The 26,345-nt window shown below is 41.6% G+C and overlaps 1 protein-coding gene across 1 annotated transcript in view; it reads left to right on the top strand.

Annotated features, from left to right (window-relative positions):
- Positions 1 to 1,932: 1,932 nt before the first annotated feature.
- Positions 1,933 to 26,345, top strand: part of kcnn3 (potassium intermediate/small conductance calcium-activated channel, subfamily N, member 3) — a 59,774-nt gene continuing 35,361 nt past the window's right edge. Inside the window, 5 exon segments of the mRNA XM_040029806.1 lie at positions 1,933 to 2,502; positions 3,119 to 3,723; positions 3,725 to 3,815; positions 3,818 to 4,239; positions 17,953 to 18,048. Of these exon segments, the coding sequence (XP_039885740.1) occupies positions 3,145 to 3,723; positions 3,725 to 3,815; positions 3,818 to 4,239; positions 17,953 to 18,048 (1,188 nt within the window). The 5' untranslated portion in view covers positions 1,933 to 2,502; positions 3,119 to 3,144.

The raw sequence follows: 26,345 nt of genomic DNA on the forward strand, positions 1-26,345 counted from the left end.
GCAGCAGCTTCATTCTGCAGCATGAGAATGATTCCAAACACACTGCCAGTGCAGTAAAAGCCCAGATAGAAAAACACACAAAGGAGAACTCTTAATCTTACCTCAACATTATCGAGGCAATGTGAGATCATCTTGACAGAGAAGAGAAGAAAACTCAGCCAATATGAAAGAAAAAAAAACGAGCATTGACTGTCCTTCAAGAAGTCTGGAGAACTGTTCCTGGAGACTACTTAAAGACAACTACAAGAAAGTTTCCCTAAGAGAGTTCAGGCTGTGCTAATGAATAAAGGTGGTCATACTAAACCCATTTCAACCTCATTAGAATTGAAAAATGATATTTTTACCTTATATAGTGTATTTCCATGTAAGTCTCTGAACCCCTCTGAAAGGTGACTCAAGACCAGAGATGGGCAGTAAGGCGTTACTTGTAACTTTTTTCAAGTAACGAGTAAAGTAAGGGATTACTATTGCAAAAACGGTAATTAGATTACCGTTACTTTCCAGTAGGAACGCTGCGTTACTGCGTTACTAAAACCGTGATTTTTTTTGCTAGAATGTCTCGTGACAGTGACGTAAGCGAGTGCTACGTTCGTGGCAACAGCTGTGTGCAGATCAACAATGGATAATATATCGAGTGCGGGAGAGAGTATGAGCATGCAGCGTTTAAAGCGTGGAAGTACTGACCTTACTTTGAGTTTGATTCCATAAAAAGTGACAAAAACATTAGCGTCCGTTGTGCGTGAGAAGAAAACTTCCTTTTACAGCGAAAATAACCCCCTAAACTTCCAAGCAAGCACCGAGTGTGCTATGACGTAATGGGAAATTCACAGAGAAACTGCGGATTCTTCCACTGACCGCTGCGGCACACCTGCACCAGGGTAAACCTCCGCCTCCCCTACTCCTGCTTTACAGGTGAAAATAGAGCAAAAGGACCGCTAGTCTTTGATTTTATTTATTTTCTGCTGTGTTTTACTTGCATCTATTTGAAAGACTGAGTGTAAACACACAAAAAAAATTATTTTATGTGCTGCAATGTGCAGAAAATAGGTTTAAATGTTAAACAAATTTCTTCCAGTCTGAGAATGTTGCATATAATTAAATTTTTGCTTGATGCATAAAGTTATAAGGTTAAAACTAATAAAACAAGTTTTAAAAAGAGACTTTTCCATTTGATTACATTTTGTATGATGGATTATGTAGAAAAAGTAGAATTAGGCTGAAAGATCTATCACTTTATCACCTATTCAGGTTGTAAATCGTGTTTTTAAAAAGTAACTAAGTAACTAAGTAACTAAGTAATTAATTACTTTTGAAAATAAGTAATCAGTAAAGTAACGGGATTACTTTTTTGGGGAAAGTAATCAGTAATTAGTTACTGATTACTTTTTTCAAGTAACTTGACCAACACTGCTCAAGACAAGGACAACATACCAGCCAATGGTCTCAGATTAAATGTATCGGCATTATCTAAACTGGTTTTCTGAAAGTAATTCGTTTCACCTTATAATCAATCAAAATTTGATGAAATGATTTCAAACATATATTGCATAAGCGATGTTGCAGGATTGCTTTTATAGACCCGCATTAACATCTATATTTGTCTTAGGCATGTGTCTCCCCTCCACTGCAGTTTTGATTTACACGTGTGTTTGTTCTGGAAATGTTTCTCTGCGTGTATTTCTGACGTGGAGTTGGCGGTCCCAGCATCCTTCAGTGCCATGTTTCAACAGGTGCCATAAAGAAAAAAAACAACAACAAATGGCTCATATAGTCTTTATTACAGAGGCAGCAGCTACGAATGCCACACGGATCACTGGTTTTAATAATAACCCCGAAATAACCCGGTACAATAAATCTAGACAACCGTTTGGTGGCCACATCTTAAAAATCCTGCCACCTGTTATTTCGCCTTTCCGACTCCGTCCAATGGGAGTGAGCGGCAGGTCTGGAGGCGGAGAAAAGAGGGAGAGAAGTTGGAGGAGAGAGTGAGAGACAGAGTCGGAGAGACGGAGAGCCGTAGATTGAGTGTTTGTCGGTGGAGTCACATATTAAATCGCAGACTTTACAGCTCATCTGGGGACTCTTACTTCACATCCACGCCGTCGTCTTTTCCCCCCACCACCTCCTGTTTCATGCTGCTTACGTGCAGCCACAGGTTGACCGATTTATCCGAGTCACCATGGATTATTCCGCTTCATCCACTGCCGATTGTCACTGACAGGATCAAAATGGGAACGATCAATACATCACCGATGACTGGGAGAGAGACAAACTGATCTTATCAGGTGAGCGGAAGACGGAGCCACCATCAGCGGGGAAGCGACGCGCATTTTCGAGAGATAAGACCTGTGGAGGACCTATATGAAGGGAGACGAAGCGAAAAGATGATGGGATGGCCGTGACAACATGAAAAAGAAAAAGTGCTGTGGTCTGCTTTCATCCAGTCCGTGATTCGACACAACTAACCTGGGGGGAAAGGGACCGAGGCAGAAGAGGTCGGAGGTAGGTATATGGGAAACAGTCAAGGAGGAGATGGGTGGTCGTGAAGGTGTCTGGTTATATCATACTGAAAGTAGGCTGTTGTTTTGGATCAATCAGAGGATACTAAAACGCAAGCCAACTTATGGTTAACTGAGGCTTTCGCACTTCTGCTCTGATCTGGAATTATTATCCTTTAGTCTCTGAGGCTGATCTCATTTTCATAGTGTAAAGCCAGAGGATTTGCACCATCCTCCTGGCTAACAACACAGATGACATTTATGGAATAGATTGCTGGAAGCACTGTGGGATGTGAGAGAACAAGAAGACACTGGGAAACCGAGAGGGGAAGCGCTGAGAGAGGCTGACTGGGCAACTGACTCAAATGTGACTCAGGGAATAACATATTCCCCAATTATGACCACTTGTCTTCACTCTGTGTTCCCTCTTTGTCACACATCCTCAGCTTTTGGAGTTCAGTCTTCTCCCTCATTTGTTTTAACCATCCATCACAATGTTTTCCTGCTCCTTCCTTTGTTTTTTCTGTATGTCCTTCATTACCACATTACGATAAGGAACCTGTATTCTCTATCATTTTCTCCGCGGGCCACTTTATATTTCCTCTCTTTTCTCTTCCTAGACAGGTGTGCGGCCACAGCTGTGATCATGGAGCCTCCCCCTTCTCTGAGCTTGGCTCTGCTAGGAGGGAGCGAGGATGAGGACCAGCGATTCCTCCTTCCCCTGGGCAGTATATCCCATCCATCCACCGCTGGCGCCCAGCCAGGATCAAACCACTCCAACCACATGGGAGGATCAAGCCTCGACCGTCTAAACGGCAGCACCTCATCCCCCTCGCCCGCCACGCCCAACTTGCCCCCAGCATCTCTCCCGAAGTTACCACTTTCCTCCGCTGGAGCTCAGCCTTTGCCTCCACCCATCCCCAATGCCCTGCACCCCACCAGCACCCCACTCTCTTCCTGTCTGGGCTCACAGCACAGCCTGAGTGGGGACAACTCCCCAGTCTACAACGCCCTTTTTTACTCGTCCCATTCGCCGTCCATGGAGCGGGAGAGGGACAGAGAGCGTGACAGGGACAGGGAGAGGGGGTGCAAACACAGACAGGCCAGCCCTCTGGTTCACCGTAGGGACAGTAACCCCTTCACGGAGATTGCCATGAGTTCCTGTAAGTACACAGGTGGCGTCATGAAGCCCCTGAGCCGCCTCAGCGCATCCCGGAGAAACCTAATCGAGTCAGACAGCAGCAGCGAAACCAAAGAGGGCGCCGTTTCAGCTGTTGCTGGCGCAACTGCTGCTGGGGGGCATGACCGGCAGCGAGAAGCCCCCCCTACTTGTTCGGTGACCCAGTCCTCCACCAACCAACCCCCAATTCAGAGCCCGCCAGAGATTGTGATTTCATCCAAAGAAGATTCCCCGTACCTCAGAGGAGGTTATGACATCACCGACTCCACATCCAACCAGATGTCCATCTACCACCAGAACCACGCACTAGTGGAGAGCAGGCGTTCGCAGTCAGGGAGGGGCAGCAGGCAGGGAGGAGTTGGGGCAGTGGGTACCGGGGCCAGGGGCAGCACCTCCAAGGCTCCCAAACGAAAGAACCAAAACATTGGGTATAAACTGGGGCACCGCAGGGCGCTGTTCGAGAAGAGGAAGCGGCTGAGCGACTACGCCCTGATCTTTGGAATGTTTGGCATCGTAGTCATGGTGATTGAGACAGAGCTGTCGTGGGGCGTGTACACGAAGGTGAGGGACACAAATGAGTGACACTTAAAAAGACACACCAATAAAAAGATCACGTGTGCTTAGTGCTGGGGCTGGGCCATGTGTTGAAATGTTCTAACCATCAATAAAATTAATTATTTCCTGAGTTGAAATCTTAAGGAGGCAGACCACAAAATTAGAAACATAAACTGACAGCTCTCCCTCAGAAAATACTGCCCAGAAGTCATCTAGTCGCTGATAACTGAGCGCAGTCGTTGTCTTTTGGGAAACCAAGCTGCACTCCAGCCATGTCTTAGAAAATAAGCCTGATGATGACATAGCACAGTGAAGAGGGTTACCTCAGCTCACACTTGAAAATTAATACAAGAAAGCATGCATTAGAAACCTGGAGTGTGGACAAGCCTGTGAATTTATCAGGCAGAGGGGTCTAGAGAAAGACATTATGAAGTTCCCCTGTGGGAATTGTAGGAGCCAGTGTCTTTAGCTAAGGACTGATACTCACAATATCTTTGCCTCTGCTGCTTTAGTTTTGGCTGTTGTTTTGTTTTAATTTGTCTGTCATCAATCCCCCCACGCTTTTAGAGGTATGACACAAAATTACCAGAGTGTCACGTTAATGTAGCTGCATTGCATATGCGTAACAATTATGAAACCAGGCTGTCGTGTCCCAAAAAGTTGATTCTGTTCATCTGGACGTGGCGTTTTCAGTGGGAGAAACCTTTTGTCACTCATCCAAGTGACTTCTTCAGTCTGAGCTGACTGCAGGTTTCCCCAACCTTATAAACAGTACATTTGCATAATGACTGACGGCTGTCATGTATGTCATGGTTATATCTCTGGTGCTTATCTAGAATCTCCTGGGTTAACTTTGTCTTATTTGGGCTTTTTTGCCTTTTGCTTTTTTTATTTTTTTATTTTACAAGCAGCCCATAAACACTGACAGGAAATGTAGGGGATAAAGAAAGAAAGAAGATTACATGTCCCAAAGGTCATCAGGCAGATTTGAACATTAGGTAGTACGATTATTGACCCTCCAAGTCACTAGGACACCCCATTTTTTACCCGGTTTAGGCGGTGCAGATGAACCTTTTAGTCACTGAATTCATGATTGCAACAACTATTGCAATGACCAAGCTTGACAGTTACTGCTTTTGGGTGATGTAATGCAAGGATGCTAAGGACATGGAGGGGGCAGATTATCAGAAGGAGGCCAGGATCTCATTTGTTTGTGTAATGGGGGGTGTAATAAGCTGAATAGGCCCCTGGCTGCTGTTCTCTGTTTATTTTGTGTGTGTGCGTGTGTGTCAGGAAGCCTCGGACCATGTTGTGCTCACCTTGCTGTGAGACACTTTTGTCCTCATTCTAGCCTCCCTTTTTTTGGTCAGAGATATGACACAGGCTTTGCTTTCTTTAGTTCATAAGGTGGAAACATGACTTCTGCTTATGCAGCTTGTCATACATGGATCGCCGATGATGTGAAATAATCTGTGAGATCAGCTGAGTGCACAGATTAACAGGTAGCCTGTTAGAATAGCCCAACTGGGTGTGTCTCCCCATCTTTCTCACCCTCCTCCTGTGTTTCTGTTTGCAGTCTGCGATCTCCGGACTCTTTCTGTTAATGCCATTGCTAGAAAAATCTCCCTGCTGCGTCTTCTACTTTACAAAAATCACTGCTTTAGAGGTCCTTTTTTTTTTATTAATGAGAGTGCACGGTCTCTAATTCCCTTTCAATCCCTCCTCTTCTCTTTTATTCTCTTCTGTCTGCCTTTTCTTTCTTTTTTTCCCTGAAGGAGGTGGCAGAGACTTATGCCCTCTTTTTCTGCCTGGGCCTTTTCTATTTCAACTCCACGCCTGTCTCTTTGTCCTGTTTTCTTCATTCCTTTCTTTCTTTCTTTCTTTCTTTTTTTTTCCTCCTTCACTATCTCTCTCCCTCTGCTCCGCTGCTCTTCCAGTGGGCGTCAAACTGGGGGAGTGTGATCGGAAGAGAGAAGCGGCTGGGTGAGAATGAAAGTCTGTGGAAGGAGAGAAAAAAAGGAAAAAGGCGATAATGAAAAGCCTGATTTAGGTTTTTAAGCTACAATCAATTTAGCCCTCATCTCAAACAGGCTGCGTTATCTATCAATACGAATCAATGGACTGAGTGATTTCGAGCTTGGTAATCAAAGTGTTTGTCAGCACTCTCACCATATTAATTCATTTCTGATCATCAGGGCATATTGGGGGAAAAACAAATCGTATGTGAAATGTAGCAAAACATCGCGGTCTGTCTTCAGCATCTTGCATTTCTAAAGAGAGAATCCAGAGAGTTAAGTGTGCATCAAAATTCATCTTAAATGGAGACTGTAAAATTTTCTGTCTTCTTTATGGCTGCATATTTGGTTTGACTCCAACAGACACTGGAGTCCCGTCAGACAGCTAAAACCCTCACTTAGATAATTGAGGTGGATAGAAGCCTGCTGGCTGTTGTGAAAAAAAAAATGGATTGAGATCCCGAGGATGAAAGAACGATCGGGCTGGGAAGATGAATGGGTGGAAGGAGGAGAGGTTCGCGCGCTGCTTTAAACGAGTCTAGGGGGCGAGGTTTGAGTGATTTCTTCCATTGATTATTGATAATCACACCCACGCACATGCACCGTGCACCTCCGCATACACATGCTGTGCAAACTGCTTTATTGAAAATGGATGCTGCCTTTCAGAGAAGCCATCCTTGAGAGATCGTGTTGAAATATGATCGGTTAAGATCATTCGTCATAGATTGAAAATATATAATGCACGTGTATAAATATAGCCTCTTAATGGCTCCTTTAGGTCTCCCTTCTTTGACAATGGCTACAAAGCAAATGTCACTGTATACTGATCAGTCTGTGTAGCTCTACCTAAGCTTCTGCACTTTTTTTCTGAAGGTCCAGCTGCTCTAGCTTTGCTCCCAAAAATAGAGATGAAGAATAAGAATGGAACCAAACAGAGTTGGCTGGATTGTGTGGAGCGTGCATGTTTCTGTGTGTTGGAAGGGTAAATGGAGAGAGGTTAACTGAGGAGGACACAGTGTTTCGTGACTGTGGGTATTGTGAGTAAGCTATATTCCTGTGCAGAAACAGCACAAACCCTATCAGCACACTCTTTTTTGCCACATCTAAGACTTTTCCATTCATTGCTGTGCAGCCTCTATCTTCAGTTATCAGCCTTTGCAATTTAAGTTAAGTTCAAGTCCATGATGAAGGCCACTTCTGTAGGACAAAGTTTGATTGCAGATAAAAATTATTATCTTGTACAGCCTTCAGCGCTCTAAGGCACAGCTGTAAATTCCTGCATTGTAAATATTCAGGCACGGTTGTTGAGCCTAGATAGATTATGTAGAGAGAATATTAAATGATGAAATAATTCATGAATGTGAAATAATTTAATTTTTGGCTCATGGTGACTTTTTGCCCAAAAGGCTTCAAAGAAAAAACCTGAGCCTTTAATTTGTTGTCATGCATTTTTAACTCTGCATGTTCTGTGACCTCTCCTCATGATCAGTGTCACTGCCACACACCCAGGATCGTGACATGTCAAAATGTTAACAGCAGTGTGAGGACAGCCTTCTATATGCTTCTATTATTATTTTGATGAGGAACAGGGGGTCCTGGTCTGACACGTGTCTCTGTCTGAGAATAACTGGGGCCCTTGGACACTTGGGACCTTAGCATGTGGGCTGTCACAGTCAGATCAATAGATCTTTCACAGAGGCTCACATAGCTCCTCGGGGCCAAGCTCCAAGCCACATTTCAGTCTTGCAACGCTGCTATTCTGAGGCGATGCCCAGCAGTTGTCGACTTCACCTGTCACACTATCAATGCGTGCATTTGGCATGTGTGAGGGTATCAAGTGTGAGTATGTACCCTCTGTCTGCTTCTCAACACAAGCATCAGCAATGCTGCCTCCTATTTCCCCTTTGCTTCCTCGATTCCTTCCTTCCTTTCACTGTCAGAGAAAGTCCCTCCCTTGGCGAGTCTTAAATATGCCTCCATTCCCCCACGAGAGTCATTGCCTTCTCAGCAGCCTTAAAACCTCTTCCTCAGTCCCTCTGCAGCACCGCCATCCCTCCCATTCTGCCCTCGCTCTGCTATCTCTGACATTTATACTGGTAGACCTTTCTGCACATTTTCTCTGCTGGTCCACTTACAGTGGCTGCACGCTGCTTTAGAGACAGTACATGAGGTCGATCAGGGAATTAAACTCCCACCATATTCTCTAAAGAAGCTATCAGCCATCTCTGCATTTTTGTGCAACTGCACCTACTCTCCTTCTCAACCTTCTCCCTTTTCCTTCAGTCCATTACACGCTGCCTTCATCTTCTAGATCACAGACTTCTAAGCGACTGTAGATCCCAGAGGTCCTACAACTAACAGGTACAAATATGCTTGTTTGAGCATAACAAGGCTAAGCAACCTCTGGCTGTATGTGGAAGTGCTGGTACTTACATGGTTATGTTAAAACTTGTGTGCTCTGATGGTAAACATTCACGTCACAGGGTGTATGGTGTCTCCTCTGTGTACACGCACACATATGGAGTGTGTGTCTTTATGTATTTACCTCTGTCACGTTAGTACCCATGGATGCACCTGCTAATGTGTGTGTGTCCACATCTCCCTTTGTCTGGATTTAATTGAGTGTGTATGGCCGTAATGGTGTATGCCGATGTGCATTCGAGTGTATGTGTATGGTGCGTGTGTGTGTGTTTATCCTGGAAGGGTGACATCGCTTCTGTCTATTGCCTGTTTCCCTGGAGACTGATTGCAAGAAGGCATCACTCTGACAGGGAGAGACCCCCAAGGCTAAGGCATTACATCACACGCAGACACATGTGCACACACGCACACATGCACAATCATACTCATTACAACCGCATGGTAAGTGACACGTATTTTCTCTCATGTCTGTGTCAATAAGGTTGAGGTAGGGGCAATTGGGGGAAACCCTCTAGATACTACCTGTCTGTGTTTGTGTGTGTGTCTCCCTGCTAATTGAACTAAAGAAGCTCAAAAAGCTCATTATCCCTGCATGTTGTCCACAGAGCCAGTGATCAATATACGCTAATCACACACTTATGCACAGCTGGCTAAGAAAGAAAGGAAAAAGAAGAAACACAAGCATATGTAAGTTGTATTTCCAACAAAGGAGCACCAAAGAGCCAGTCATCAGCTTCAAAACAGCCAAACCAGGAATCATGTCAGTCAGTCTGGGCCCTGTTAACATACCCAGGATATCTTTCTGTTATCTGGCTTCACTTACACTAACATTGGCAATCAGGCTAAGCGGTCACACTAGTGACAGTGCTTATTGACTCGATTATCAACCTAGCTTCGAGCACGTTCACATGAAAGAGTGCCATTAGTAGCATCTGACCAATCACAAACATGGATGCGTGAACTGGCAGCAGAGCGCCTGGTTTTACAAAAGATAAAAATATAATAATACAAAAATCTGAAGACGTTAAACACACAGTGCAGATTGAAACCATCGCGGTAGTTGAAGGCAAATCAGCATGAGCATGAGTGTCTGCAGCAGGAGAAGCACTGAACTGTAGACGAGACTTAAATAGTGCTGTATGCACGTGCGAGTGTTTTAACTGCTTTAGTCGGTAATGAATGCTCGGTCATTAGGGCACAGGACAATCTGTGTTATTCCACCAAAGTAATATTGAGATGTGCATGAGATAGTTTTAGTTTGTATTTTTTCTGCTGCAGCCCTGGTGCAGTTTAAGGCTCTGAGAGTAGCCGAAAGACTAAATATAAAAACAAATTCAGTGTAGGAAAATACAAATTGTTTCATCTAAGAATCTTCGAATTCTTATTGAATTTTATCAGAGAAACAAAGACTTTAGACACTGTTAAAAAAACTGCAGACCCTCATGTTATCCTTCCACAGAGTCCAAGAATGGTGACACTATTTTGTAGGTGGTGATTTTATACCTCTTGATTTATAATCTTGAACATAACCCGCTCCAGAACAGGTCATATCAGCAGCAGAAGTTACCATGACGATGTCCCCCAGTAGCAACTGAACCACTTTTTTAATACTGAAAACCCCGAGTTAAATTTTGAAGTTACCTGGATAAGCCCAAATCATGCTTCCCAGTTTTTGCAGAGAAGGACGCACAGTTCATTTTCACAACTGTTTAAAAAAAGTCCTTAATTTAGGTTGGTGTATTAAACCAAATGTGTGCACATTTTGGAAGTTTGCTTACTTGCTTACTTCTGTAAGCTTGAAGACTCAAGGGACTGTTTTTACTTAGAAAACCTTAATTTAGCCATGCTGAGTTCATTATTTAACTGTTGGATGTGCAGTGCGGTTTCTAGTATCCATGTGGCTAAAAACAGTGTATTAAATAACCTCTATAACTAAGTCTTCTGCAGCCATTAATGAAGTTCAGTCATTGTTGTTGGTGGGATGGGCCAGAGGCATCGAATAATGTTAGCACCGTGGATTGAGCCATAAATTTAGCTGTAATCTTGTGTATAGTAAAAGTAGAACACGCAGGGAGTTTTTTAACACCTTATTTTGAGACTATTTACCAAACTTTTTTTTATCTGCTTTGTCTGTTTTCATCACATTTGAATGGTGTTTTTATGTCCCAGTGGCCATTGAAGTAAAAGTCATGCCTCTCCCTGTTTTATTACGCAGTTATACATGTTTATTGACCTAAAACAGTCAGATGCACAAGATATGGTCTATATGAACCATATCAGCCACTTTTGTGTGGGACGGTGAAGTGTTAGGTGAACATTCACCCATTTTTTATCAACACTGTTATCTCTGAGGTCAAAATGCTTCTATATTTATATTCCAGTTTCCTAAACTGTGCTTGTCCAGGATGAGGGTAAAGCGCAGCCTAACCCGAAACAGGTCACAGGTGACTCTATGAATGTTAAGAGGTTAAGTGCGACACAGAAAATTTCCCTTCAGCTTGCATATATGATTTGTGGTAGGGAGCTGCATGCTGTTTCCATAGATGAGCACCGCTAAAGCACAGGTGTTACTAAGAGCATTTGCAATGATTGCACTTTTCTCAGGTCTCACTATAAGCGATGGCAGTGTGTTATTGAGCCTACAGTAAAAGTACTATTAAAACTAAAGCAGCCAAATGAAATTCAGCCATTTATCACTTTTTTTTTTAATGAATTACACCTGTGTTTGCACATTGCTCGTTGCCTGGCAACCCCACTGTGACAAAAATCCAGTTGGTGTTATTCATCACGAAATCACTTGATGAGCATGTAACTCAATAAACAATTAATCCTTACATTTCTGTTTATGAGCAGATTAAACCTTAAATGCATCTGCTTTTCTATAACCAGCAATCCAGCACCAATATGAGGCAGGTTAAGCCACGTATCAATATCATTCTGCTTGCAAACATAATTTAAAATAACAATACCACATAAAGTTGAAGTCTGTTTTGATCTTTTGTTTCTACAGGCAGCCTACTCCGTCATATGCTGTTGTAACAAAATACTTTTGGAAGCAAGTTTCCCCAATCAGCACCCGTCTTATTAACGCAGCTGGGAAGTTACTTCGTCTTAAAAAGATTCAGACCAAATCAAAATAAATCAGAAGAGGCGTTGCCAACACATTACAATCGACTTTTATTTCAAGTTAAACTGAACAAAAACTAGCAAACAATCCCGAATGTGTCCTCAAATGAGTTCAATTAAAGTGAAACTTTTCAGTTTTAGATTTTGTTCTACTACACACACTTCGACACACTTAATGTTTACAGTACGCCAAGAAAAACTACGACTTTACAACATGTAGACATTCCTGCTCCTACACAGAAACTGATCCTCGACTATTAGCTGGGGTCAGTGAATTAACATGATTGGTTCATTTGTTTCCTGATAAAGGTGATTGGGTCTTTGGAGGGAGTGGTAGCATCATTGTATTCAGCACTCTTTGAGTGGCATGTCTCTCTCATATAAGGTCTGTAACACTGTATGGACTGGGATCTACAATCCAAAATTAGTCAGCACAGTAAACACTAATCCCAGTCAGTTGCTTGTGGTCATTTCAACTTGGCTGTGCAATATGCATGCATGCTTTGCAGAGGAGCGCAGATGGTCAGTGTATTTATTTATGTCCCCAGTGAAATCAAGCTAGAAGAGAGCTTTAAGCTTTAAGAGCTTTCACCTTCTTAAAATAAGGGAAAAAAGGAAAACTCTGGAGTGACATTTACTTTTTATTGGAGAAAAAAATGGAAAAATGAACAAAGCTTTTTGTCATTTATGAAATTTCTACTACAGAACATTAACGGAAAAAAACACTTTGAAGAAAACAAGGAAGCTGAGAGCTTAATTGAATTACATGATTTAATTAGACAGGGTGTAATATTGTCTCATGGTATATATATTTAAGGATTAAACAAATCGTAGGTAAGGAAAGAAAGCCGTCAGGACACGCCCAGAAATTTCCCTGCACATAATCCGCCTGTGAAACCGCAGCTTGTCATTAATTAGTGAGTGCTAGAGGTGCCGGCAGGTGGGAGCTTTTTGAACTTTGGACAGACCATTACAGCCGTTTCCCCCACTGCTTCCAGCCTTCATGCTAGGCTGCTCTCTCAGCAAGATAGCAAACATTTTCCAAGTGGCAGAAAGTTAACTTGTTCCAGAAACATCACAGTTTCAAAGCTTTTTAACTTTTTTAATCAAGGCACAAGTCCTGCTTGCTGTAAGGAATCATGTGATGTAAAGTTCATCATCGACCCGTGTCTGCAAATATGTGCACAGGCTCTAGGAGTCGAAAGGAGCGCGCATACACAGAGTACAGACTGTAGCGCGTGTGCAGTACGTGCGTGTCGTCAAGCCTGCATCCCACCAATTTCGCATCTGCACTGACATTAAAGTGAAGCTGCTTTTGTCTATAAAGACTTTAATGCTGGTGCATTCATTTATAATGCAAACACTTGAATCAAAAGGTGGCACTAAAAACTAATAGACCCATGCCAGCCTGTTAGAGTTTAAAAAACTCCTGACTGTAAAAAAGCTGAAATGAACAGAAGGCGAGCCAGTAGGCGCTTATATCTCCTTTTTGCAGTTAAGTTATTCACTATACAGGTGGAATAAGTGAAGTGGAAACAGGCAAACAAAATGCTTTTGACAGTGTAATGAGACAACTGTCAAAAAATCCCAACGACCAACAGACTGCTGGGTGTAAACGAACAAAGCGAGAAGGGAGACCGTAGAGAGAGAGAGAGGGAGAGAAGGGGGACGTAATCTCCCATCACATTGCAATTCACTAGTGTGACTGTGTTTAAACAGATATGGTGCTGAAAGCCAAGAGTGAAACCAGCATTTTTCTCATTAGCACAACAATGTTGGCTTCCTTTGCACCTAGTTTGCTTCAGTGGGTACAAATGAGATGTTAGCAGCAGTGGAGAAGGAGACCGAGACAAGACAAGCAAGCACAAGCAAATAAAGACAGAAAGACAACAGCTTCGGGTAAGCTGATAGAGGAAATCAGGAAATCAGTGCGAGGCAAAACTAGATATTTTCCCAGTGTTGTGCGCTGGCTCATAAATGCACTGACATGAGTGACAAATGTGAATACATCCATACAGCATGTGCATTTTAGTGTATTATATGAACGGCGGAAGGGGAACCCAGCCTCAGATTCATTCTCAGATTGCTCTAATTACAGTCAACAGAGGAGCACGTCAGTGTGTATTAACCAACTAGACTCTGTGCGTGCTTCTGTGTGTTTGTTTGACATTGAATTAATACCATTAAGGCCACGAAGCATAGACAGAGACCCTAAATAAACACAATAACACACTAACACACTCTATTTTCCAGGAGGCTGAGTTGCAATATATATTCATGAACCCAAAATGCAATGTGGATTCTGTCTAATAACACCACGGAGGAAAGACTGAGTAATATGTGTCTAAACTCAGAGTGCAGACCCGGATTAAAGAGTGGTGATTAATGCTCAACAGTCTCCCACTTTACCCCCAACCTACCGCCTAAGTCTTAAGGTGGCTCAGGTCTTTCCTGGTGGAGGACATAAGGCTGTTGCGCTCGGTGTGTGACCTTGCTGGTCCCGCCAATGTGCTTTGAGTTTCTTATTTCTTCTTTTGATGTGCGTGTGTCTATTCAATTGTGCATTTCAAAACACAGACCTTGAGCTGATGTGGACAAATGAGTCGGATTGGCAAGCTTTATTTTAAAGAATTAGAAAATGAATCAAGCTGACTGGTTTGTTTGAGTTTCTGAGCTTTTGCTTTTATGTGCTGATTTTTTTTTTTTTTGTTTGCCTTTGAAACTGAGCATTTGCAATGAATGAAAATGTAATGAATTCCTTAAACCCATCCAGTGTACTGCTATGAAAAAAATGCAATTTCTGATAAAAGGTCATACACTTAAAACTTGTTTAACTGGTGACGGATGAAAAGGAAGCGTGAAAACAGTGTAGTTTGATCTGAAGCTTATGAAGTTTTTATAGGTTTAGTAAGTCTGTCGATCTGCATTTAATACTGTTAGCAAATGTACACTGAAATCTTTCTTTCTCACATTCATCCACTGATTCATTCCTGTATTTACATTATATTAACACAACCAGATACGTCATTATCAGTATAGATGTATTCTCCAATGGACGACCAGACTCTCCGGAGAGCAGCTAACAAATTAATCGAATGCACTTTCCCCTTTGAATCTCTTTGTGTAGATCAGATGTGTGTAGCCCAGTGTATTCTGACCAAATGTACAAATGTGTTGTGTACCTGTGTGCAAACATGCGTATGATAGCTCACGTAAGTGTTGCTGCTCTCGCAGTGTGAAAGGTGAGGGGGTTAAAGAAGCCAAATAAGTACTATGAGTCGTATTGATTGGAAGATACTGGGCGTTGATTATAAGCCCTGTGAAACCAGACAAGGAGTTAACGCTCGACTGCAGAAAGATATTGATAGGCGAAAAGCAACCATTCAACTTCTGTTCTTTGAAACTGGCTTTTGTTTTGTCTTTGCTGAGAAATTGCAACAACAGTGCTGATGCTATTTTAGCAAAGGAGTGAGAGAGGAGTGAGTGAGTGGGACATCTGTGAAACCAGCCTAGTGACTGAGTCTGGACATTCAAGTTTTTTTTAAGACTCTGTTGTTTTAGGTGAAGCAGACTGAACTGAGTGGAAATAAAATCAGTGTAAAATCAAACACACAGCTAATATAAAACATTTTTCAAGGATCAGGATTTGGGCTTAGTTACAGAAGAGGTTCTTTCACTTGGTTCCAGTGAACCAAACTCTTAATGCTTCAGCATAACAAGACATTTTGGACAATTTCATGCTCTTAACTTTATGGGAGCATTTTGGTGATTGCTCCTTGCTGTTCCAACATGACTGTGCACCAGTGCACAAACCAAGGTCCATGGACATGGATGAGACGTTTTTCTTATTTTTTGTTTTGTATGTATGCATGCACACCTGTTCAACTGCTCATTAACATAAATATCAGCCAATCACGTGGCTGCAGCTAAATGCATTTAAGCATGTAGACATGTACTCATAAAAGACAGGCAGAGGTTTAAACTGAACATCATGGGGAAGAAAAGAAATTGATGTGACTTTGAGTGGCACGATTGTTTTTATCACACAGTATTTGAAAAACTGCTGATCTTTTGGGATTTTCCTACATACATCTGTAGGGTTTACGGAGAATGGTTTGAAAAAGAAAACATAGCCAGTTAGCAGCAGTTTGGACAATAGAAGAAAAACATAGCCTGGTCTGATGAGTTTTGATTTCTGCTTTGACATTTGGATGGTAGGGTCATTCGATTGTCACAAACAGCATAACTGTATGGATCCATCCTGCCTTGCATCAGTGGCTCAGGCTGCTGGTATTGCTGCTGACCATGTCCATCCCTTTATGACCACAGTGTACCCATCTTCAGAGGGCTCCTTCCAGGAGGATAATGCACCATGTCAAAAAGCACAAATCATTAGAAATACCGGTTTCTGGAACACAGAAAGGAGTTCAATGCACTCAAATGAACTCCACAGTGAACAGATTTCAATCCAATAGAGCCCCTTTGGGATGTGGTAGAACAGGAGATCCACATTGTCAATGTGCATGTGTGATGTTATCATTGTAATATGGAGCAAAATGTGTTTCCAGCACCTTGCTGGTTCTATGCCGTGAAGAATTAAGGCAGTTCTGAAGGCAAAAGAGGTCCAACCCAGTATGAAGTGGGTCTGAGTGTATATATAAACTCACCGGCCACTTCATTAGTAAGATTTGCTGTGGAAATTCTCCCTGTTTCTGATGCTAACTTTGAATTAACATGTTGAAGTGCTTAAACACTTTTTTGACTGCACTGTGCTAAGTGTTGTGGAGGGGAATTATGGTGTGGGGCTGTTTTTCAGGGTTTGGGCTTAGTGTATGAAGAGTTCCTTTCACTTAGTTCCAGTAATACAAACTCGTAATACGTCAGCATACCAAGACATTTTGGACAATTTCATGCTCCTAACATTGCAGGAATTTGGGGATGACCCCTTCTTGTTCCAAAAATGATTGAGCACCAGTGCACTAAGCAAGGTCCATGAAGACATGGGTGAGCGACTTTGGTGTGGAAGAACCTCATTGGCCTGCATAGTCCTAACCTCAACCTGATAAAACACCTTTGGGATGAAGTAGAGTGCAAACTGTGAACCGATCAGTGTCTGACCTCACAGTAGAATGGTCAAAAATTCCTACAAACACACCCATAAACCTTGTGGAAACTCTTTCCAGAAGAGTTTAAGCTGTTGTAGCTTCAAAGGGTAGGCCGACATCATATTACACCGTATGGCTTAAGAGTGGCATGTCATGCACGTGAAGACAAACAAGCGACAAACATCCATTGTTTCAGACAATAGATGAACCAAGAGACGGCACCACAGCCCAGCATCAGGTTAATACGTATTACTTTGAACTGTGAATCACGCTGCCAAACATAAAAACATACAGAGTTGGAAATAGTCACAGCTCCCCTCTTAATCAGAGGGGAGCTATGACCTTGTTCATGCAAAAGTTCACCTTGTTCATGCAAAACTAAATTTTGATGGCATCTCTTGTTGTAGCAGGTACCAAACTAGTTTTGTGACTGAAAAGCATGTTTAGTTTTCAAAATATCCCATGCCTATGGATGCACTCTGCACTATTAAAAATCACAATAGCAGTAGCACATACTCACACAGCCTTGTACGTGTTATAACTACCCCTTACTTTTTATGAAGATCAACATCCATAGTTAATTTAAATGTTAAATAATTTTCTTCCTATTCAAATATTAAACATTTCAGTCTCAAAAAACTGCATCCAAATATGCACATCGCTCACTATAATAATATAAGCAGTATAAGTAATAATATAAGTATAATAATATAAGGCTATGTAATAATATAAGGCTATGTAATAATATAAGGCTAATTGTGTGTGCATGTGTGTGCGTGCCAGTCTGTGTGTGCTTTAGCAGAGGTCAGTGCGAGGTCGTTCCTGCATGTTACGTATTGCTAGTCAAGATGACTGTTCGTGGCAGGTCAGAATGACCCTCAGGCCACGGAGAAATGTCCCGGCGCTCCCGAGGGGCTGTTAGCGTGTGTTGTCGTCCGTCATTGTACTCTGAATATTAAACCAACCGTCATGGCAACGTCAATCTGTGCATATTACATTTGTGCTCTAATGTCGTGTCTCCAATGATAAGTGTTTCAATTTTCTCTCTACAGAGCTCCATGTACTCTCTGGCCCTGAAGTGTCTGATCAGCCTGTCCACTGTCATCCTGCTGGGGCTCATCATTGCTTACCACGCGCGGGAGGTTCAGGTAAAACATATGTGCATGTGTTGTGTCTCGCTTTACTGATCCAGACAAAAAGATGAAGTTAAAATAAAAAAAATCACACACACATAGCAGACTGTAATACAACAAGTTGCTATTAAATCTCTGGGTAGGCAATATCTCTTTTGCACTACTGGACAAAGAAAATCCATGATAACCTTTCTGCATATTGTGATTCAAATTAAGAGGGAACCAGACGTCTGCACCTCCCCTGGGCTTTGCTTCCGGGCTTTAGAAAATTTAGCTCATAATGCCAGCCTTTGGTCAACAAAGGGAGTCTGACAAGTGAAGGTTTGTACCCCTTAAACCTGCACTTTTTTCTACTGGCCGGCCGGGGGCAACCCCTCAGGTCACAAAAAGAAGCCTGATTTTTATTGCAACATACAACAAAACAAAACTCCTTTCTTTATTTACAGCCTCAGTAAACACGTTCTAATGAGTGGCGTCAAGTCTTATTTTGTAATTTATGGTCCAATTTAGAGTAAAGTAGTCAGTCTGGAGCATCCTCAGTTCTCACTCAGATATGTCTTTTACATACAGTCTGAGGTCTCTTCAGGACAGACGGAGTGACTTGTGTAAGATGTTATAAAAACCAAAGAAATCCAAGGATGGAAATAAGATGTGATGCAGTAGGTTAGGCAGAGAGCTGTCAGTTTGGAGACCAGGGGTTGAATCCTTTGTGACGCCAATAGCATATGATGAGCCCATGCTCATCTGGTGGGAGGGGAGAGCTGCATGAAGACGGGTGTCTAGTTTAAAGTTCAGGCTTTTTTTTTTTCTTTTTCTAAATTTCTACATTTTAGAATCTGGGAAGTTCCTGAAACGACAGCTATGTTTATTGTGTTTCTCTTTAGGAGTGTTTTCTTGTGAGCCTCATCTGTGCTCTGTCCAAATTGTACACATTATGTTATCATCCCTTAGCCCTCTGAGACAGAGGGACCCAGATGTGTGTCGAATCCAGCCAATTAACGGCATTAATGACAGTCTTTGTGGGATCGACAAAACAGTCGGCTATGCGTGATGTACATACACACCGAATTTTAAATACATATTCAGCCAATTACAGCCCTGTCATTCAATAGCTGCACAAAAAGCACAAATAAATATGCAAACACTCACACACGAGTCACACAAACACAGCCTTACAACCCCTTGTAAGTTTGAAATGATCAATCAGAAAGGCTTTCATGCTTCATGATATCTGTTTTGCTGTTTGTCATTTTACTAATACAATGGTAGCAAAGTCATTTAGCCGGGGATTTCATCCGAAGCCATTTGCAATCGATGTGCATTGACTATTTATGGGAGCCTTGCGGGAATCAGACCCAATGAATACCCCCACACCAGCTATTACACCCACCAACGAAACCACGGAGCCACACTCATCCATCTAACGATGTGCTGGTTTAATGCTGTGATTTTTTTTATTACATCACAGCTTGGCTGTTGCTGGAAATGTCTATTAAAGTTCTGCTCTGAGGTTCAGGCTCTCCGTTCGCAGATCGATAACTGCTCGGTGATTTTTTATTCACTGTCGTACACAGGCACTGATAGGCTGGTAATTAGTCTTGGACAGTATTAAGAAGCCAGAACAGTGCGCGGAAGTGGTGCGAGTGAATAAACGTAGATGCGGTTTAGCGTTCATTGATAAAAGACCCTTCGTTTCTGCTCACAAATGTGTTGTCTCATTCACATACAGAGTCAGTCATCCACCCACACATGCTGTGGCTTCCACACGTGACAGGAACGTTAATACCGACAGAAAAACAGGAGATTGAGAGCGGCTACTGTCAGGCCAACAGAGAGAGATAAAAGGGTGTTCTGTTAATCTACTTCAGGAATAATTCCTTTTGATTAAATGAAGTTAGGAGTTTGGGGAAAATACCTTCAAGGTATGCTTGGGTGGGAATGCCAGATGGATGGGGGTGGTAATGTTGGGGTTTACCTACAATCACTTTTCATGGGTGAATTAGAATGGTGATAATTTACACACATTATGTAAGCTGACAGACGTTTATATATTTGTTCTTTCTTCCTTTGGATGTTGTTTCTAATACTAACAGTGCTAACACTGTACTTACAAGAATTGCTAAGCCTAGAGACCTGGTTGCCGAGTTCCAGTCAACCAGTAGTTGCTGAAGGTTGCTGGGAATCACAATGAAATTGGTTGCTAGGACCCAGCCACCTGTAATACAGCCTCCCCCAATCCCCGTTGCTAAGTGAAACTGGTCGCAAAGATGTGTTTATGGTGGTGTACTGTAAACCTGCATGCAATTGCTTTGGTTGCTAGGAGACTGATGCAGTTGCCCATAGTTTGTATGGAAGATATCAACTTGTCTGCAAATGATTCGCTAACAGTAGTTAGCACACTTTCTGTGCAAACACTTGCAAACTACACATTTTACTAATTGTGAAACTGATGCAAACTGGAAACAGAGAAAGTAAAAGTAAAAGCTGCCCCTTTTCAAACATGTTGGTTTCAGCAGTAAGGCACAATTTTTAATTTGAAGATGAACTGTCTTTGTATCCAGTAAGTAAATGGCTTCTGCATTAGCCTTATGCCATATGGGTGACTTACAAGTGAGCTAAACCAGCGCTATCAGATTTCTTACGTTTCAGTATTGCTAGCTGGTTAGTTGGCAAGTGTTTGCAGCGTCAACGTCTTCCATGCAAACTACAGCCGATAATGGCAGTCTACCTTAAACCAAAGCAAATGCAAGGAGGTTTTTAATGCAGCATCATCTTCACAATCAATTTCTCCCAGCAACAGCGAGCAACCTCTAGCAACCGCACACCAACTAGGGGTAATACATATTTTTGTGATCAGATTTTCTAAAACATTCCATTAAGAGTCAAACCAAAGTTGAGGAAACCTGAAATAATCGTAACTTTTCCTCAAATGTTTGACCAGAAACGCTGCATATAGAAACACAACTAAAGCATAGTTAAACTTTAAATAAACAAATGTCAAAGTGAAAGCCTTAAATTCCAGGTTTTTCTGGTCTAGAAGTAATAATACTTCCTGGAACAGAGCCTTTCTCAGCATTATATCATGTAGAGCTCGTGACGTGTCTGCCTGCTCCTGGTGCCTCGCGAACTAGAGCAGCCACAAAAAATTAAGGATGATTAAATATTGATTGTGTGTATCTCCTGTTTAGAAATGTTACAATGACTGATGCTGACTACCGTTTTGAACCTTAGGGTGTGTTTTGTCTTTCCACTTCTCCATCGACTCAGTCACTCATCCTGCGTTTGCTACAAAGTGAACTTATAGAGAACAAGTGCTGACAGCTTCTGCTACATTATTTACACTCCACTTGATGTAATGCTGCCACATAACTATACAGCAGATATTTATAATTATATCAGTCACATAAACAAACTATAGAACGCCACTTGTACTTGAGGCCTTAAAGCGCAGCTGTTTTTCGATAAGTACATGTTGGAATTGACATATTTCTTCACAACACAAAAGAAAAATTTATAACACAAACCTCTCTACAGGTAAACTTTATTTACAAAGTGAACTGTTTCAACCTACACAAACACAGTGGAGACTGCAGCTGTACCAAGTATATAATAATCTTATAAATGATAAAATTATAAAAATAAAAGCGAATTGAGTACTCATTCAGAGCACTCACATGCAATAAAATAACACTTTTTATTTTAGTTCCATAGTTATAACCTGTGTGCAAATATATCTTTAGCTACTTAACTCATTTTAATAATCATTTTTGAAATCCTGATGCCCAGAAAGAGACGAACCACTGCAAAGGTTGAGACGGCTGAGAAGTGTTGTGCTTACCAGGCACTGATGACCAGTAACAAAATCTTTATTTCACTGCTGCTTTTGTTGCATCTAAGCAGAGGCAGATAGACCTAAAAAAAAACAGCTCGCTCATTATATACTAGCAAACAACTCAAATACAGTCCTGTAATTTGGTATTGTGGCCATCAATTCATTTTTTAATGTGTTTTAAAACCACAACTGGCCAGTTTGTACTACAGCTGGGGAATTATCAGCTAATCCGATCACTGGCTTACTTGCCTATTTAGCAAGGTGTACTATAATTCACTACAATGCTAAATGCGATGTGGATCTTTTTTTCTAGAAAAATAGGCTTAGATGTGTGTACCTGCTTGAGATACTGAGCAGCTCTCTCTTCAGTGTGCTTTTCGTTAATGTAGAAAATGAGGCCCTTAATTATGGGTGACTTGGATAAAAGTTTCTTTGTACACTCATCACAAATGGTGAAGTTAGCTTTAGAGGGCAAAATGGCTTTTATATGAGACTGTAAACAAGCTTATTTCCACTGTTAAACTGAACATTTTCACAGTAGATGAGTCAGTGCCATTGAATGGATCTTTTTCCCATAAATTTGTGATTTTTTTTTCTGTAAACTTGCAGGACTTTTCTAAGATGTAAAACTTTTCAAGTGTTCTCTCATAAATTTTTAGTTCTTTCTTGTAAATTTGCATGGGTTTTATTTGTGGGGTTTACTCCTAAATATGTCTTTGTTTTGTTTTTTCAAAACAAAATGTAATTAAAACAGGAATTAGAATATAAAGTGTGTCATGAGAGTGAGAGGTAGCAGTTTATTTTCCTGTAGTTTTTTTTGTATGCATACAAATGTGCTTAAATGTTGAGATGCATCCACTAAATGCATGCTAGTTATACTGGCTGCTCAAGGCTGCCTGTTTGCTTAGATGCATGTCAACATAAAGTGTGCCTGTGTGCCTCTGCCTTTTATTGTTGGATGGTTCAAACACACACACACACACACACACACACACACACACACACACACACACACACACACACACACACACACACACACACACACACACACATGAGAAGTAATGCTGTGCAAAATGAAAGGTATTGTTCAATAAAGATCTCATTTTCAGATTATGACACACTCTGCTGGTGCATTTTGTCCAGCATGTAACAGGATATTACAAGTACACACACGTACACACACACACACACACACAGACTCATTCATGCACACAATAACCAGCAACATTAAAACTGCCAAAACAGCTGCAGCCCATCAGAGGACTGGCACAGGACCACTCAGGGTGTACTGTGATATCTGGCACTGGGATGTTGGCAGCACATCCTTTGGGTCCTGTGGGTTGCAGGGTGGGGCATTCATTGATCGGGCTTGGTCCTGCTCATCTCCCAGACTACTGGACAACACCTCAGGCTCTTCTTTAGTAATTTTTGGGGTGTGGTGAGGTGTATTTAGAAACCACCGAGTGTGCGCTTGTGCTAATGTTTAGGTACACTTCAAAGTAACATCCAGATGAACATAACAAAGTGATAAGTGTCATTCATCAGTGGTTTACTGTTATGGCTGATCAGTGTATATGTGGTTCAGAGTAGCTGCAGAGTCACTTGAGAGCAGGAAACTGTTTTGGGTTTAACTGGTGGTTATTATTCCACATTCATCCCCCTCACTTTCTTTTACTGCTCTCTGTTCATTTGTTCCTGTGTAAGTCTTTATTCTGCATTTCTGTTTACCACCATTAAGATGTTTCTCGTTGCCTTTCTTTCTTCCTTCTCTCTCCTCCTGCTTTTCCGTCATTATCACATTAGATCTATCTCCCTCCTTCTCTACTGAGCCTCAATCCAATTTTGTTGTTAAGTTACATATCCTCCTTCTCCCAGACAGCTCTCCTCCCTTGTTACACAGCATTCAGCTTCTCACCTATTCACCCTTCTCCTGCTGTACTTTAACACTCATCCACATTTATCTTCTTCTTTTATCTTGCCCCCTTTTCACAGTGTGTTTCGCTGCATCTTTCCTCCCTGCCTTCCTCTTTTGGAAGTTTCTCTCGTCTTCCTCCTCTTTCTGTCTTGTCTAATCTGTCAGGGGACAGCCCAAAGTAATTGTGCTCAGCATGAAACAAGGAAAAACAATCCATCTTGACTGCAGTGCAGCTCATCGGTAATCATCACAGATTACAAATATTTCCCCTTATTCGCAGCCATCAAAGGAGGAAAAAAAGAGCTCTGACAGTAATAATCTTGTTGGCGAAAAGTGATAATTAATAAAATGAAGCAAGGCCACATTGTCAGCCAAATATAATGGGTGGTTTAATAGAGACCAGGATCACCTCAGTACTTGAGTCTGTTTTGATTAAGTGGTGATTTTTGTTATAAATATCCTCTACTTCGAAATACAGCTCTGCGGAGCTCAAACTGATTGTGACGACTGTATATATAATTTTAGACCATAATCATTTGTCGGTAGCACTTTATAATGTCACACTATTAAGTATTAGTAAGCTATTACCAAGCACCTCATATCATTACTCCTCCTTAGTATTATTATTAGTAACTTTTGATATGTTTATCCATCTTTTACTGTTGCACCCTGTACACCTATAACTGCTAGTAATAATATAACTGTAAATACTACGGAGGACTGATGCTAAATAAATGATGAAATAAGCACTTGCTTATACCTTAATAGGGCTAATAGTTAGACAAGAAATAAAAGCGCTACCAATTTGTCCTTTTTTTTGTTTTTTTGCTTGTACATTGCTTTAAACCTCAGAAAACCTTCGCCAAAGTCTTATTACTTAATCATGGGCATACTCTATGGTTGCAACCACTGCATACTGTAATTCTAATCATGTGACATTTGCTTCCAAAAATTGGTAATTTCACTAAAATCTGTTAGTGACTTGTTTGAAAAAATGATCTGTTCATTGAGATTGGTTAATTCTCTCCAACAACAAAAAGAGGAGTTTATTATCACAACAAACTCAAAGTTACAGTCAGAAAATTACAGCTATGTGAAAAAAAAAAAAAAGGCCATATGCAGTCCTGCTGCTGCAGTGGTCCAGCCAAAGTTCAGGCCTTAACCCAACCGAAATGCTGCGGCGTGACCTTAAAAGTGCTGCGCATAAACAAATGCCTCCAAACTTCAATGAACTGAAGCAATATTGTAAAGAAGAGTGGGCCAAAACTCCTCCACAACAATGTGAGAGACCGATAGAGTTGTACAGAAAATGATTACATCAAGTTATTTTGCTAAAGGTGGTTCTACAAGCTACTGATTTATGAGGTGCGCTCAGTTTTCACAGCGCTGCACAGAATCCTGCGAAAACTTTCTTTTTTGCATGAATGTATATTGAAACTGGGGGGAAATAAGTAACAGTAACTCAGGAGGCTCAGATTTACACTGGGAGTAACCAGAACGGACAAGATTAGAAATGGGTATGTCAGTGCTCAGGTCGAGTTTGATGGGATAGTTAGAGAGCTGAGGCTGAGATGGACACGTGTAGAGGAGGGGCAGTGGATATACTGGAAAAAGAATGCTGAAGATGGAGTTTTCAGGCAGGAGGAAAAGATGAAGACAACAGAGGAAGTTTATGGATGTAGTGAGGGAGGGCACACAGAGGGTGGTGTGACAGAGAATGCAGGGATGGAGATGGAGAAGGAGGCAGATGAGCTGCTGTGTCGGCCCCTAAAGGGAGTAACAGGAAGAAGAAGACTGAATGACTTAAGTTGCCTGCTTAGCTAATTGATTCGTTATTTCAGTGTTTCGTTCAGCTGGAGCACTGGTTGGCATCTGGGTGCCGGCAGAAATAAAATAGGGGTAAGTAGGGGTTCAAGATTCAGTGTTAAGTGAAGCAGAAGTGTTTGTGTGTGTGCGTGTTGTCACTTTTGGCTTCACAGTGAAAAGTGACAGTGAAAAGAGACAAGGAGCTGACATGAGAAATGTTTGATTTGTCAGAACATTTTGTGCTCTGTCAGCTGAGCCCCGCTGACATTCCTGGGTTTGCTTCTTTTATTTTTAATTCAGCAAACTGGAATGCTACAATACCGTCCCCGTCCAAAAAAGACAAATACAAACTTTCACAAGATGCTCCTGTTGTAACTTTGATTTTCATTACTTCACTGTATGTTTAGATGCAGTCATTGGAGTACAAATTGGCCTGTTCACCAAACTGCTAAAATACCCAAATGTTCCAATAACGCTCCAGAATTATTTCCCAGATTGCTGTTGGTTTTCACAAAAACCTTCTGTCTTATGTTTTCTCGGTTGTTATTACACACTTTATTGAGCTTATGCACCTCAGAAATCCCCTTTTAAACCTTTAAAAATAAACAAAGAAGCATCTTAGTCTTCTTTGAATTAGTAATTTTAGAAGATTTCTAAAGCTAATTCGTGAATTGTTTTTGCAGCACAGATGGGTTTGAGACCTTCAGTATTAGAGCGTGTGAACTGTATTTGAATGTCTACATTCTGTTTTATTTATTT

The sequence above is a fragment of the Simochromis diagramma genome, unplaced genomic scaffold (assembly GCF_900408965.1).
Source record: "Simochromis diagramma unplaced genomic scaffold, fSimDia1.1 OVJJ01000361.1, whole genome shotgun sequence".
In the NCBI taxonomy this organism is placed as follows: domain Eukaryota; kingdom Metazoa; phylum Chordata; class Actinopteri; order Cichliformes; family Cichlidae; genus Simochromis; species Simochromis diagramma.